Here is a 16,494-nt window from a genome sequence, read left to right as displayed (position 1 = left end):
TGTGTGTGTGTGTGTGTAGATAACTCGAGGAGGTGCAGCCATCTAGCATTGGCTGCGGGGCGACCCCAGAAGCCTTGGGAAACCGACCCACGCTGGTGTTAGACCGTGGGCCCGAAAGTCACCCTGGAGACCTCTGCAGCGTCCAGCCCCAACCGTCGGGGGCAGAGGAAAAACATTTGCTTAGCCATTTTAAAGCCCTTGATATCCTTGACTGGCCCCTCGCTGGCCCGCTGGGAGCCATGTCTGGCCTTGGTCACGGACGGGGTCTCCAGGGTGTGCGTCCTACCTGCACACCTAGGAAGCGGACTTGAAAGTAAACACTCCTCCTGGGGCTTCCCTTGCCTCTCTTCACGGCTGAGGGCCCATTGCTCGGGGGCAACAGGGGCCTGGGTCTTCTCCCTGGCAGCTGCCAAGAGCTGGTACCACGATGTGAACATACGTACGTACGTACACACACACACACACACCACCACACACACTCGGTTGAAAGGGTCAAAGCAGTTCCCGGCACTTACACACACCACACACGCACACACTAGGTTAAAAGGGTTGAAACGATTCCCGGCGCTTACACACAGCACGCGCGCGCGCGCGCGCACACACACACACACACACACACACACACACGATTAAAAGGGTCGAAGCGATCCCCGGCGCTGGCGTCCTCGGCGCAGCCGCCCGGCCGCCCGCGTGCGGTCCCCCGGGCGCCCCCGGCCCCTCGCGGGCCCCCGGGCGCTTGCCGGGCCCGCCGCAGGCCCGAGGAGGCCCCGCGCACACCCACCGCGCCGCCGCCGCGCGGGAGGCCTGCGCCGCCCGCGCCACCCACCGGCCGGGCCGGGCGGGCGGAGCGCAGCGGGCGGGGCGGGCGGGGGCATCGCGGGCGCGCCCTCCCCGGCCGCGGCCCTGCGCGCCATGTGTCCTCGGCGGGGCGCGCCGCTCCCGGCCCGGCCGCGGCTCCTTTAACCCGGGAAGGGGAGCGGGGCGGAGGGGCGGCGGGGCGGCTCCGCGGAGGGCGCTTTCTTTCTTCTTTTTTTGAATGAACCGTGTGACGTACGTACAGGAAACCGGTCGGTTAGAGAGAATGAAGTAAGAGGCCAGCCCGCCCCCCCCCCCGCCCCGCGCCCGCCCCCTTCCTCCCCGCCCCCTCCCCCGCCCGCCGCGCTCCCGCCCGCCGCTCTCGGTTTCCCCGCCGAGCCGCCGCCGCCGCCGCCAGCGAAGGTGCCGGGCGCCGGGCCCTCCCCGCCGGCGCGGCCGTCATCGCCCAGAGCGGGTGCGCGGCGGGAGCGCGGAGGGGGCGGCCGCCGCCAGCGCCGCCGCCGCGCAGGAGCAGGAGGAGGAGAAAGGGTGCGCAGCCCGGAGGCGGGGTGCGCCGGTGGGGTGCAGCGGAAGAGGGGGTCCAGGGGGGAGAACTTCGTAGCAGTCATCCTTTTTAGGAAAAGAGGGAAAAAATAAAACCCTCCCCCACCGCCGCCTTCTCCCCACCCCGCCGCCGCACCACACACAGCGCGGGCTTCTCGCGCTCGGCACCGGCGGGCCGGGCGCGTCCTGCCTTCATTTATCAAGCAGCTTTTCGGAAAATGCATTTGCTGGTCGGAGTTTAATCCGAAGAGGATTCCTGCCCCCGTGCCCGGCTCGTCCACCGGCCCCCCGTCCCTGTCCGTCTCCCGTGGAGGCGTGAAGTGGTCCCGCGGATAGAGATCCATGTCTGTGCCCGCGCGTGTGTGTGCGTGTGTAAATTGCCGAGAGGGGGAAAATCACAGGACTTCTGCCAGTACCGGACTGAAAATTGTAATTCATCTGCCGCCGCCGCTGCCTTTTTTTTCTCGTGCTCTTGAGCTCTCCGGTCGGGATTCCTGCGGATTGACATTTCTGTGAAGGAGAAGTCTGGGAATCAAACTGGAAATTCTCCTCATTTGTACCCACCGCACCCCACCCCCGACTCCTGATTCATTTGGAAGTTTCAGAGCAGCTATAACTGGAGAGTTCTGGAGATCGATGGAATCTTTGCCTTATGCATTTGTTTTGTTTTCACAAAAAAGGAAACTTGACAGAGGATCATGCTGTCCTTAAAAAATACAAGTAAGTTCTTTGCACAGGAAATGGGTTTAATGTAACTTTCAATGGAAAACCTTTGAGATTTTAACTTTAAGTGCGTTCGAGTGAGTTGAATTTCCAGGCAGTTTAATACATTCTTTTCAGCCGTGTAACTTGCAGTACATGCCCGGCTTCCACCCAGTGTTTAAAAGGAAAGTGCACCTGATTTTGACTTAGTTTTGTTTTGTTTTGTTTTGTTTTAACCTTTCAGCATCACAGAGGAAGTAGACTGATATTAACAATAATTAATAATAATGTGCCTCATGCAATAAAGATCCGAAAGGAATTTAAGTAAAAATTTCCTGCATCTCATGCCAAGAGGGAAACACCAGAATCAAGTGTTCCGCGTGACTGAAGACACCCCCTCATCCAAGAATGCGAAGCACATCCAATAAAATAGCTGGATTATAACTATTCTTTCTTTCGGGGCCGTGGGGCGGGAGCAGGGGCGAGAGGTGCTGTTGGTCCCCGGCTGCTTCTCCTCGGGGGCAGGATGGCGCACGCTGGGAGAACAGGGTATGATAACCGGGAGATAGTCATGAAGTACATCCACTATAAGCTGTCGCAGAGGGGCTACGAGTGGGATGCCGGGGACGCGGGCGCCGCGCCCCCGGGGGCCGCCCCCGCGCCGGGCATCTTCTCCTCCCAGCCCGGGCGCACCCCTGCGCCCGCCAGGACCTCCCCGCCGCCGCCCCCGGTCGCCCCCGCCGCCGCCGCCGCCGCCGCCGCGGGCCCTGCGCTCAGCCCCGTGCCACCTGTGGTCCACCTGACCCTGCGCCAGGCCGGCGATGACTTCTCCCGTCGCTACCGCCGCGACTTCGCGGAGATGTCCAGCCAGCTGCACCTGACACCCTTTACCGCAAGGGGACGCTTTGCCACGGTGGTGGAGGAGCTCTTCAGGGATGGAGTGAACTGGGGGAGGATTGTGGCCTTCTTTGAGTTCGGTGGGGTCATGTGTGTGGAGAGCGTCAACCGAGAGATGTCGCCCCTGGTGGACAACATCGCCCTGTGGATGACTGAGTACCTGAACCGGCACCTGCACACCTGGATCCAAGACAACGGAGGCTGGGTAGGTGCATGTCCGCTTGAATGTGGGCTGGATGTTACCGATCTGAGGCTGAGAATCCATGGTTGAGTGTGGGTGGGCTTTTGGGCCAAGGGCAGGCAGGCTGATGGGCCAGTGAAATAAAGTCAGATTGCCGCCCCTGCCCTGCCCGGTAAAGAGCTCTCTCCCTGCCAACCCTACTCTTGATGATTCCTTCTGGCCAAAAGTGGTTTTTCCTCGCTTGCCATCCGTTGAGGTTTAAAGACCCAGCATTTGCTATCCGGTGGGAGCTCGGGGTAAATGGTATGCCTTCAGGGTTTCTCAAACCGGGGGCCCAAGTATCCCCCCCCCCCCCGGAGACTACTCATGAACTAGACGTCAGGTTGGGTTGGCAGTCCGCATCCTGGCCAAGTTCCCCTGGGGGTTTGTGATTTGTACTAAAATTGGAGAACCACCCAATTAGAAGAACAGACCTCACCAGAGGACTAAGGGCATGCCTTTTCTGACTCACTTGGTAAAATCTGCCCAAAGAGGAAATCTGACGTAGCCCCCTTCCCTGGAAAACTTAGCTGTGTTTGTAAGGAGGTAAGCTGGCTTTCCAAAAGTCCGGGAACTTCATCCCGCGGCGTGTGTGCGGTCATTCCCAGTGGGCACGGCTGAGTGTCTTCAAGAACACTGGGCTAAGGAAACCTTACCTCGTCGGTGACACGATTTGTCCTGGCCACATGCTTTGTGTTCTGTTTCCATAACCGGTGTACGATTTTAAAGTTTACTGTAATTGTAGTATCTTTTACTTTTCCCCGGCTAGAGTCCGCATCCTTTGGTGGTCTCCTCTCCTGAAAAAACTTGTGTCTACGATATCCATATAAAGTGTAGAAGGTTTGTGTGTGTGATTCTCTGGCGGAGGGGTCCAGATCCTAAGACTGAAGAATTGTCGTTGAGATCTACATCTTCTATCTAAAATTACGAATTTAGGAAAAAAGCAAAAGGAGTGATTCTTGTCTAAAAATTGTTTCGGGCTTTTTGTTTTAACTTGAAGAACGATTTATGAGAAAGGATGCCACTCAGTGCTTCCTTGTATGTAGTCTCTAGGGAGAATTAGTGATATTATTTTATAGGACCTAACAGGAGCACGAAACCTAGAAATGACTGCAAGTGGATGCAGTTTCAAGGAGCACATTACATATTTTACTACAGTTTACAAGTGTGCTAACATTAAGGCCAAGAAAAAAGAGAAAAAGCCAAGAAAAGTCGATGGCTGGCATGAAAATCTGATCCTACTTGGTCAAAGTTGACCAGGTATTGGTGCCACTGTTGAGTGTTTAAAAGTAAAATATCCCCATTTAAATCTCTAAAATGTAAAATGCTCCTCATGAGTTGTTTTGTTGAGATCCCATGTTGTCAGATCTTTAGTAATTGTGGAAGAATTCACTAAAGGGCCAAAGAATATTTTCTTAAATGTTTGGTTGAGTAGGTGGTTTTATTTTTAACCACCATCACCAAAAAGGTACAGAGTTCCAGACTCCAAAAGGATGGTTTTAAGACCAAAGTAAAACTGATTTGACAATTCTACTCTTCTGTATTTTTAAGAAAAAATATTTCAAAAATTTCTTTCTGGCTGAAAGGAACCCAAGGTGGCAACTGTCATCTATTAAGTAATTTAATAAACAGAGAGAAAACAGAGCCATAGACATATGTTTATGATAGAGATTAAGACATGACCTGGTCTTTGTTTTGTTGCATTGTAGTATATTAACATCTCATACAACTGAGTTTTCATTTTAAGTGAAGGCTCACTTTTAACTCCTTTCAAAATAGAGTTTTCCTGGGAGAGCCTATCTTTGTGGTCAACAGGTATCTGAGATTGATAAACGTAGAGACTATATTTTATGATGCCAAACCACAATGACATACCGTAGAAAGTGATAAAAAATACTTTGACAAAACCTCTTCTAGTACAAATAAATCATATAGAGGCACAAATAGCTGTTGATAAAATGCGTCGTCTTCAGGACAACATGTAGATGGATGGCTCTTTAGGAAAACAAGGGAATTTGGCAAAAAAAGGGTATATGTCAGGCAATGTAATCATAAATGGACACTTTGGAATAAAAGTGCTAGCATTTGAGAGTTATAAATGATTTACGTATCCTTTCATATTAAAATACTCTGAATACCAATGGTCAAGTTTCAGAAGAGAGCTAGTACATTCTTCTGACCTTTGACAATGACTCGTGTGGTTTCTAGGCCTCAGTGGATCAGATCCTCTATTGCACATGTAATCATGGGGGCTTGAGATTTGAAGTCCCTTTTTCTCTTTGCTGCTCTTGACGCCAAATCAGTCTTCTGAGATTAAGGAAAACTGTGTGTGTTTCATGTTCCATAACTTGGAGAAAGCATCGTCTTGGAATGATAGGCGTCTGAGAGATAGTCCCAGAAGCCTACAAATCAAATAAAGACTAAAGAAGAAATTGAGTTAGAGTGGAGTGTGGTTTTATTCCTAAGTCCGAATAAGGCACCGTGTGGCAGCAGGACAGAGGGAGCACAAGACAGTATCGGTTCTGGGAAATGTCTGAGGCTCTGCTACTCCGGGTGTGGTTCACAGACCGACAGCAGGAGCATCACCTGGGAGACCGTCAGACGTGCAGAATCTCCATTCTCACCCCACAGCTAATGAGTCTGAATTGGTGGGTTCACGTGAGATAGATAGAGGCTTTCGGGTGCACGTGAAAATGACAGACGTTGACCATTACCTACCATTGGTTCCTGGGGACATCTTTTGGGAAAAATGAAAATCTGGGGTGGATCCTACAGCGTCCGATTCCAGTGGCCTCACAGGTTTCTAGTATTGCCTAGAATGCTGAGTATTTCCCAGATGTCCACTAGTGTGATCTGATCCTTGGAAGAAATAAGTTGGAACGAAAGAGAGGAGATAATTTACCGTAAGCTCAGTCTTCTCAAGAATGTTTTTCATGGTAGCTGTGCAGTTTGTATTGGCATTATTGGTCTCAATGAAGTGACATCGCTTTTCTATTCCAATCAAAGGCAGGCGATTTAGCTCTTTTGATATTATTTTAATAGCTCATTAGCTATTATTTCACCCCCTCGTATAACATAGTTTGAGTTCTACAGGTGCATTGAGTGGCCCTCAGATTGCTTCAAGGGGAGGGGGCTCTTACAGTCAAAGCGTTGAGATACAGGAAAGTTGATGGATGGTGAGTGAAACTGATATCTCCCTCCAGGCTGAGAAATGAGACAACATTTAGCTTCATGTCCCAGAAGAGAGTGAGGTGTGGTCTCCTAAAAGAAAGAGGGGGCTTCACAGGAGATTAGCTTCATTCTGTTGATGAGATGGTGGTGGTGTGACTTTTTCTTTTTTCTTTTTTTTTGTCTTTTGGTCTATGTGGTTTAGGACGACAGGAACTTACTTCTCCACATCCAGTAGAGGTTAGCTTCCTTTTTATTAGTTGGTCAGCAGACAGTTTCTGCCTTCTGTGTGCAGTCCAAATCTACCAAAACATTTGATTAATTGGAAAGCAATACCATGCTCATGCCAGTGTGCAAAATACGTGAAAAAGCATCATTTATCTAGCGGCTGAGTATCAGCTGCTTATGGCCAAGTTGGCAGCAGAATGATAGGGATTAAAAATAGTCTGAAGATGATCCAGCCTTAAATAATATTTTTAATGATGAACTTTCCTTGGGAAAGTGTGTTTCTGCCTGCGAAGAATCACATGCTTCCCGGCAATAATTTACTTTGTAGAAAAAACTACATTATCGCCCCTCGAGTTTGCAAGTCACGTGCTGTTGAGTGATTATGTTTCGGGACCTTTGTAAAATTTTATGGTTCACTTAGTTCCCTTTTCTGTTTTAGGGCTTTTGTTGCTATTTAATGTCTGTTAAAAAAACGTGGCTTTCTTTTGTGAATCTTGTTACTTTTCGCTGTGCTTTCTAGTGAGAACTGATTGATCTTTTGGCAATCCTTGATGGAGCTGATACATTTCAGATTGCTTAAATGTCATTGAGCCACACAGCACATCAGGTAACAGAAAGCCACAATTTTTTTTTTTTTTTTAAAGCAAACTCTTAAAGTCTTGCCTTACCTCTACTTCCAGTCCTAGTCAGCTTTTTGGAGGAAGGATAAAGTCACTCGTAAGGCAGGTGTGTGGGTGCTGTGTGTATTAACTAGCAGTCGCTCCCAATCAGTTCACCCCACACCCATTGCTGAGGTCACTCATCAGGTTTTAGCAATAGCTGATCAAGGCAGTATCTTAGCACAAGTGCATTTGTGCTGGAAAAACAACACTGTCTTTGTAGTGTACAAGTAGAAAGGTTTTCCCCCCAGAGATATATTGTATTTGAAGTTCAAAGGTTCCGTTAAACCTTTTTAAGGTAATCTAATATCACCTTATTCAGGTATAGCCATAACCTCGAAAGCTGGTCACCCTTTCCCCCAGCTACATACAGGAGACCACTCAGTGAATTTACTTCACTCCGAAGCTTTCCTTTCATTCTCCTTGGTTTGATTCAAACAATATTAGCGTTTGACATATAAACAGGATTAACACTGAAAATCATCCAAGGACTAAGACAATTGTTGGACAGACATGATTGCAAGGCTTTATGTGCCTGGCCCTGGGTTGGGTTGAGGACACAGGAAAGAGAGCTTTACCTCTGCCCTGGATGACCTCACAGGCTCGTGTTGCAGGTGTCTAAGTAAACTCATAGATACTCGCAGCCTTATAAACATGATCCCGGATTCTAGGACTTAGAAAAAGGAAAAAACAAACCAACATATATTATTCTGCATACACTTCAGTCATTGTCTAAAAAAGTTACTTCTAACCATATGGCTGTTCATGTGTACATTAGGATTTAAATAGGAGGAGAAATGTAGATAATTTAAAAAATACAACACAAACACTTAAGAATACTGAAAGGCGGGGGGTTCCCTTGTTAAATGTTTACCCATTAAGCACTCTTAGTACACATTAAGAAGACTTAATAAACACCTGTCTTCAGTTTTTAAAGTATTTCCTTAATTCTTTGTATGTAAAAGACAATCAAGTCTTTGATTAGGATGATTAGAATAATTTAACTTGAAGAACTGTCTTTTTCTTAAATCATCCTTGTATGCAGAAAAATACAGGTTGATTTTGAACAGAACAGGGGCTCTTCCTTGGGGAGAGATTTTTTTTTTAATAGGATTTATTGTTAAGTTAGCTAACATACCGTGTATACAGTGTGCTCTTGGCTTTGGGAGTAGATTCCCATGATTCATCACTTACGTACAACACTCAGTGCTCATCCCAACAAGTGCCCTCCTCAGTACCCATCCCCCATTTCCCCTGTCCCCCACCCTGCCATCAACCCTCAGTTTGTTCTCTGTATTTAAGAGTCTCTTATGGTTTGCCTCCCTCTCTGTTTGAAACTATTTTTTCCCCTTCTCTTCCCCCATGGTCTTCTGTTAACTTGGGGAGAGATTTTTTTTTTTTTTTTTTTAAAAGCTTTTGTTTTCTTTTGTTTTAGGTTATGGTACTGTTTCATTTACTGAGTGGCATCTCTTCCAAAACTGTTTATAGAAATTTCTAGTCCACGGTAGCATTTGTGTTCCTGAAGGGCAGGCGTCGTACTGTCTACCTGCTGGCACTCGCGGTCCTCCTTCTTTACAGGAGACGGTCAAACTTTGGAAATTACGACAAAGCCTTTTTTCATTTTAGAAAGTATTTCTGTAGGCTACAGCTTGGTCTGATATACGCTCAACTCTATGGTGCTGACATTTCTCTGCTTTTTACTTTAACCCAGCTGTCCTTCAGTGAGAATGATGATTGAATGATTGTTTCTATCTCTCCAAAACCATTTGGGCTTTCTCATGGGGACCCTACCCCCACCTGCCCATCATTCCACCACCAGGAGGCCCGGGTGTAGCTCTCTCTTCCCTCCCTAACGGTCGGCGTCGAATTCACCTGAAGAAAAGAGCATCATGCCTCAAGTACCAGCAAGAGGGAGCGGAAAAGGGCCCTTCAGGGCTAGAAAATCACCTCTCCTCCAGTCTTGCTGTAGCAGGACGAGGCAGAATTCTGTCAGCAGATCCGATGCTTTCCCTCCAGAGATCATGAATTCCAACCACGTGCGGAGGGAAAAGATAGCATCTGCTGGCGGAACTCTTACTTGCTCTGATCTCTGCAGTGTGAGATTAGAAGGCTTATCCTCCAGCCATAGATAAGTTTTGACTAACGAAAACAGCTCAAGTAATGTATTCGAGACTTCTTCCCCAACCACCTTCTCGAACCTGTTAGAAAGGGAATCTCCCTGCCATGCTGGGGTGACCCTTTGTAGCAACGTACGAAGCGCCGCTTGGGTGATTTTCTTGGGCGATTGACCGGATTCGCTGAGCCATTTCTCTGCGGAATGTGGACCTCTCTTACACATGACACATCGAACATGCACTTCGCTGGGAAACCGTTGGGAAAATTTGTGTTCTCGTTCTGTTCCCTGTTTTGCCTTCCGAATTTCAGGGATAAAGCCATATTCCATTTTTAGTTAATAATCAGCTCATTGGCTCTCTGGGGCTTTGGCATAATGAGTCAGAAGCTTATGACTGACCCCACTCTCCTCTTTACTCTGCCTCCTGAAAACAACCCGAGGACCCACTGTGTCAAGTGAAGCTTTAATATTTCAAAGGAGATTTTCCATTGAGACTAATACAGCTTTCTTGTGACACTTCCAATTACTATCTCTGTTTTTAACTGTCTCTTCTTAAGCTGTGGAAACATCGAGAGCCTGCGACTTTTAATGCTCAGAGGACCAAACAAGGGATCAGTGTCATAGGCCGTTTCTTTTTGACTTTTCCCATCACCTCGTAGCTGAGAATGAAGATTTCTCTGCCTGTACGACACCACGAAGGTTATATCTGTGGAGTCACTCTAGAATTGCGGCCAAATGTTCCATTCAGGTGCATTCGAATTTTCCAGGCGAATGTGGGGCAAATACTTAGTACTCTTAATTCACTGCCTAGTTGCTCTATATATTACCTTCTTACGATTAGAATAGGAATAAAATTAACTGCAAATTATAGCCTCAGCTTTGGAGATTGATTTTTTATCCTTTAAGGAAAGAAGAAAGGTCAGTCCATAAATGATGCCAGTTGGCACTTCTGAGTCTAAAGTTTCAGGACTCCCTCCTAGTCATTTCCGTTGTGAATTCCTGCCAGTATCTCTTTCTCTCCCTCCCTCCCTCCCTCCCTCCCTCTCTCTTTCTTTCGTTTTAGGACTGAAAACTTTTGGAGGTGGCTTTGAGTTTTTTTCATAACAAAATTATAAGGAAAGTGAGGCAGGGCCACTTACTAAATATTAAAGTGACAGTGCGAGAAGAAAATGGCGTGAGGAAGTCTTCTCAAGGAAAATGAGCAATTGTTTACAAAGCTGAACTCACAAAGGGCAGAGAGAGAAATGGAAAGCGTTATGAAGATCTCGTGATTTTGTGTATCAGGCACCTTAATACTCGCCTCCTAGGTGCGAGGTTCTATGCCAGGTGTTTTAGCTGAGTAAAAAAATGTGTCAGATCAACTTTGTCTTCAAGGAACTTACCAACCAGTAGTGGGACTAAAGAGATGTAAATTGCTATGATCTTTGCCACTGTTTAGTGGGCAGAGAGCTCTGGTCCAGCTGGAAGGGGAAATGGAAGACGTTCATGAAGGAGGTAGTAGGTAGGAGATCTGGAGAGAGGGCATGTTAGATAACTGGACTCGAGACGTCAAAGCAGACAGGAATGCGTGAGGCGTAATTGGGGAATAGTGGGAATAGTAAAGAATCTGGCTTGGTTGGGGCGTAGAGATCGTTCATGCGATATGACTGGGCCCCAAGCTGAGAGGGTTGTATTTAACTTGGTAGAAAGTTATATCGAAACGGTTATGGAAAGGATATCGAAACGGTTCTGAGGCAAGGCGGGATGTGTGGGCTTGTGGGAGATTGCTGGACATTGGGAGACCAGATAGGAGGTTTGAACCATGGTGGCAGAGTGGGGAATGGAAAAGATGGGGGGCAGATATGGGGGAAAGGCCTGACAACAGATTGGAGAAGCCAAGGACTCTGGTCTGAAACCCAGCTGGTTCAAAAAATGATATTGTCCTCAAGAGAGAGAGGACAGTCGCTGTTTGGTGGGATAAAGGGGATGAAGTTAATTTTGGACATTTTGAGTTTCCAACATGGGCGTCCAACCCACGTGGAAATGCCCAACAGCAGTTGGCCTTAACGATCTGGAGCTCAAGAAAGAATCTGGGGCAAGAATACAATATGCCTTTCCCCCCACACCATGTAGATTTCCCATTTCCTTCCTTCATTTCCAAAAGTGGTCCTAACTGCCCATGCTGAATGCATACCGCTTTTCTCCAGAAGTCCTCCATAGACCTCTGTGGAGTGGATGAAGGTGGTTAACTTGGGAGTTCTGCTGTTCAAAGCTTGGCTTCCCACTCCCAGTTTGCCTCCTGAAAAAGCAATTCAACTGGAGTCAAATTCGTGTTGTTCCAGTATCTTAATAATGACCACCATTTGTGGAGGTCTTCTAAAATCAAAGTGTTCTCCTCCACTTCCTCACTTAATGAAATATTTCTCTTATTATATTTATCCTCTACCCAGCAGAGTAGGTACCAGGCACACACAGTAATTGTGTATCGAATGAATGAATGAATGAATGAATGAATAAAAGATTATGTGAGAGGGACTTTGATCATCTAACTCATCCTAACCAACTAATGTTCTCCTACTCCCCTTGCTGTAGAGAGTGTGTGTGTGTGTGTGTGTGTGTGTGTGTGTTCCAAATGTCCCATTTCACAGACCTGTTAATACCTAATAGAAATGAAAAAAGAAAAACACCCATTAAGTGTTTTGATTTCATCCATGCCTCATCATGGAATTGAAAAAGGATGTCATTCATACCTGAAGAGAGGTTTAGATTTTGCTTTATATTAGATGTTCAACTTTCATAAAAGTCCCTAATGCTCATTCTAGACACTAGGCCATTGGTTGTCCCATTGTGTCTGTTTGTACAAAGAATGCACACAGTCTGTATAGATGTGCTTAGCTGCTCTCCGTCCCATGGCTCAAATCTCAAGCCCAGTGGAAGTCTTGATGCCTGATGATTCATGACCTTATCATTAAAGAAATCAGGGCTTGTCCAGGGTTCTCACAGTGGGAACAAGGTGGTTTTTCCCTTCCGATTAGTGGTGTAGCTCAAATATAAAAGAATTACAGCTTAAAAGTCATCGGGGTAAATGGTCCCCTAGTTCTCCCGCAAACACAAGCAGCCGATCGAGGGTGGAAGTCAGTAGGGTTCAGTGATCCCAGAGGTGGGACCACCTAAGATTTTATTTCTCCGGACGCTGACCTGCGAGGAGACCACCGGGGGGGGGGGGGGGGGGGGGGGGGGGTGGTGGTGTCCTGGAGAGAACCGCCCGGAGCTTTGGGCTGAATCCTCGGTACTGCCTGAAGCAAGAATCACAGCCCGTCTGTGGTCTTAAGAACTGGTGGAATTTGTATTTTAAGACGCCTCATCCCTTGGCATGAAGCAAACTCAAAATGTTATTGCCCATCATTTGTCATCTGTTTGAGAACGATCGTGTGATTTGTTTACTTGTAATGAAGCTTGACCATACTTCTCCAGGGGCTTTTTAAAAAGAGGGATGTGTCAGCTTGCAGATTTGTCCCCATGAATGAAACCACAAGCAAATTCTCTTCTCTCTCCCACCCTCCCTCTCATTTCTTCAGTGACCATCTGTGCGTTATGTTGCCATTGCCAGACCCTCTTCAAGTGGCTTATCTGTGAGTGAATTCAGAAACTTCAAATTATAAAGGACACCCAGATAATTGGCCTGTTCTCCAAAGTATCCGTCCCCTGTGTTGCTGCCAGATTCCTTCTTAATGAATACATCCAGTGACAGTGGGATTCTCGAGCCGGTCCGTATCCGTGAGAAAATGAGCTTCCCTGCTTTGTAACAGCTTGTGGCTCCAGGGGGAAAAAAAAATGGCAGCCATTGCACAAAGTTTCCTTTGAATGTAGTTTTCTTTCCCATAAATGATACTTTGAGAATACACTTAAGGGGTTATTAGTTTTCTATTTCATGCTTGGCCTGTGTGTGAGAATAACACAAGCTGTCGCTGCAAATCAGTAGCTAAACACGCTTTGTCTGGTTAATGTGAGCATTTAATATTTGGCTCAATTAAAAATTAACTGATGAAAGCGCATGTCAAATGGAAATTGAAAATACCTTTGTAAGGAATATTGAAAGGGCATGACCAATGGGGAAATTCGTGGTTTTAAAATGTGGAGACTCAACGGGCGCCTGGGTGGCTCAGTCGGTTAAGCATCTGACTTCAGCTCAGGTCGTGATCTCGTGGTTCGTGGGGTCGAGCCCCGCGTCGGGCTCTGTGCTGACCGCTCAGGGCCTGCGGCCTGCTTCGGATTCTGTGTCTCCCTCTCTCTCTGTCCCTTCCCCTTTTTGTTCTCTCTCTCTTTTCTCTCAGAAACGGGTAGATGAACATTGTTTTGAAAAAATGTGGAGACTTTGGGGAAATTTAATATGAGTTGAGACGCTAGACTCTTCCTTCAGGCCTCTCTACCTGTTGGGCTCGGCCTGATACTGAAGGATGTACTCCGTTTTGTTATGAAGGACCCAGCTGCGCCTCTGTGTTTTCTAGGGAATAACTGTGCCGTTTTGTTTTGTTTTGTGCTGGATCATATGATGAAAGCAGACAGAATAGGAGATCGGTTATTCATTAGTCCCACGCATTTTTGTTTTTTTTTTAATTGAGCACATGCTGTAGGCTAGGCCCTGGGGATGTGGGAGGTGGGCACCAGATAGACCCGGCTCACAGTCTGCGGGGTGGAGATCATTACACAGCAACTGCAGTGGAGCCTGGGTAGAGCGAGGAGAGAAGAAAGGCAACCACAGGAGGGGCATGTACTGGAGTCAGGGGAGTCTTCCCAGGAAAGGGGGCTGAAGCCTGAAGGATGAGTGAGACGTAACCTAGAGACGTGGGCAGGAGGAGCCACGTGTGGCCAGCAGACAGAAGGTGTAGAACAAAGGCCAGAGGCCTGAGAGCTGGTGAGCTGCGGGAACCGAGGAGTCCAGCCTGGCTGGAGAGAGGAGAGCAAGTGGACAGATCAGAAAGGTGACACGGGAGATGTGCCACCGTGGAGGGGTTTATTCTAGAAAGAGCCTGCCGTTAATGAGACTGGGGAGAGATTAGGGACAGGGAGGAGGCTAGCTCAGTAACTGGGCAAGAGACTGTGTGCCTGACCTAGAGGAGTGTAGTGGTGACAGCAAGAAATTGAGAGCGCTGAGCAATGGTCAGGACTTGAATGGAGAGATTTTTGGGAAGATGTAGTGATGGACTGAATGCTTCAGAACCTGGCTCATTTCTTCTTCAGGGACAGTGCTCTTTTTCCATAATCATTTCGAAAAGAGTACGGTCCTTTTTATAGTCATCATATATATATATATATATATATATATATATACACACACACATATAAATATATGTATACATATATACATAAAAATACATCTATATATGGTCTATAAAAAGGACCATACATATATACGTATTTTTTTTTCTTATTTCCCATTCTTTTAAATTAACACTGCCTGGTTGAAAATGTCATTTTGTTAGAATTCACGCGGTAATCATTAACAACCAACAGGCGTGTGCTTGAGGAAGGAATTCAGTCACACAAGGCAGTTCTCATAGAAATTTCCTCCACGTGAAAACATCGCAACAGTGGGACCTCACCCGGACAGAGGATGTTTGAAAGTTTCAAAGGAGCTCCGTGTCTGGTGGCCCACGTGGTCTTTTTGACAACCCCAGGCATGGCAGATACCATACTCCCTCTTGTCTTCTGCCTGGCTCTTCCCACACCCTGTTTGTCCCGTGTTTATTCCCGTGCAAAGAGAGAACTGCCGGGCAGAGCTGCTCGACAGCCAGCAAGCGCAGGGGAACTGGTATTTATCCCCAGACTCGGAGCCCAGCGAAGCTTCCTGGACCCCGGGCTGCTTCTCAGGGTCCGTTTTCGCACCGACACCAGACTCCTCCACAGAAACGTAACCAAGTATATCCAGTTTTGGTAAATTGTATCCTCTACTGCTTTTCATCTCAAAAACCATCAGGATAACTCACATGTGGTCTTTTAGGGTATTTTCTCTCCTTCGATTTAGCTTTTGAAGGGTGTTTCATGTTGATGGCGGGGAGGGGGGGGTGGGCATCGAACCTCTTGCCATGTGATGCCCGCACGTTTGCTCAAGACCCCACGGCTGTGCTTGTGAGCTGGGCGGGCTTGAGCGTGTAACTCCTCTAGGGAGACGGTAGCATGAGGGACGGGAGAGTTCTCTAAACTCCGCGAGGGTTCTGGAAGGCAGCAGGGCAGGTGGGATTATAGGTGCTCATTTTGACTGGCGTCTCAGTAGCAATCCACGTTTTTATTTACTTTTAAAAGTTTCTCTTCGGGTAAGCAACAGAAACTTGAGGACCCGGGTGCTTCTTGAATTTAAAAAATGGTGGAGGCTTCATCCGTAGGATTCCCATAGTGTCTAAAGGGCATGTGGCTGTGTTCGTTCAACCTCATTTATTCAACACCCATGTCGAAGAGCACGGAGGCTGTCACAGAAAGCGTGGCGGTCCAGAACCGTCTCTTATACCTCTCATGGACCCAACATGGTGGGGAAGTTAGAATAGTAAATCAGCAAATGATTAACAATATAAGGACTACAATGTAACAGAAATGGGACAAAATGATACAGCGGTGTCTATGGGGCTTACTGACTCTTGCATGCTCTTCTGAGGGTCGTCGAGTCATATTGCACATTACACAGAGGAGAGCAAATGGCTTTTGTTTTTAAAGCTTAACAGCTGAAAACATAATGCCCTACCTTAAAATTAATGTGTATATTAGTATAATACAGCCTGTATGTCAGTTTAAGACGGGTTACCATACACAATATAGAACTAAAGATGACTTCCATTTTTGGCTAAAATGTTTAGACCATTTTTCCCCCTTACCCCTTCTGATCTTTTCATTTTCCCCATTCCTTTTTAGTATCACCTTGGCCAATGACCCCAGTCACTGAAAGTCAGGAGGAAGCATGGAATTTAGTGAACCCCAACATGTGCCAGACTTACTGCTTCTATGAATAGGAGATGATCTAACCCTCACAACCTCTTCTCAGGGTAGGAAGTAGAATTACAGATTGAGGAATCAAAGGTTCTGTTTAATCAGGGAATTTTGCCTCTTAAGAGACAAAACCAGATTCTTTTTTAGGCACTCCAAGTGGTAATGGATGTCCTCTAAAACTTAAAGAATTT

General features: G+C 47.1%; 1 protein-coding gene across 2 annotated transcripts in view; it reads left to right on the top strand.

Annotated features, from left to right (window-relative positions):
• The first annotated feature begins 1,254 nt into the window (after positions 1-1,254).
• Positions 1,255-16,494, top strand: part of BCL2 (BCL2 apoptosis regulator) — a 177,201-nt gene continuing 161,961 nt past the window's right edge. The window contains exons 1-2 of one of the 2 annotated variants that reach the window (XM_042910670.1): positions 1,255-2,079; positions 2,306-3,163. In XM_042910670.1, coding sequence (XP_042766604.1) covers positions 2,588-3,163 — 576 coding nt within the window. In that variant the 5' untranslated portion in view covers positions 1,255-2,079; positions 2,306-2,587. Of the gene's footprint in view, positions 3,164-16,494 lie in introns of both variants that reach the window. The other variant, XM_042910671.1, reaches the window with a different exon arrangement.

The sequence above is a fragment of the Panthera leo genome, chromosome D3 (genome assembly GCF_018350215.1).
Source record: "Panthera leo isolate Ple1 chromosome D3, P.leo_Ple1_pat1.1, whole genome shotgun sequence".
Classification (NCBI taxonomy): Eukaryota; Metazoa; Chordata; class Mammalia; order Carnivora; family Felidae; genus Panthera; species Panthera leo.
The sequence above is the reverse complement of the archived record's forward strand: the minus strand, read 5'-3'. Positions and strand labels throughout refer to the sequence as shown.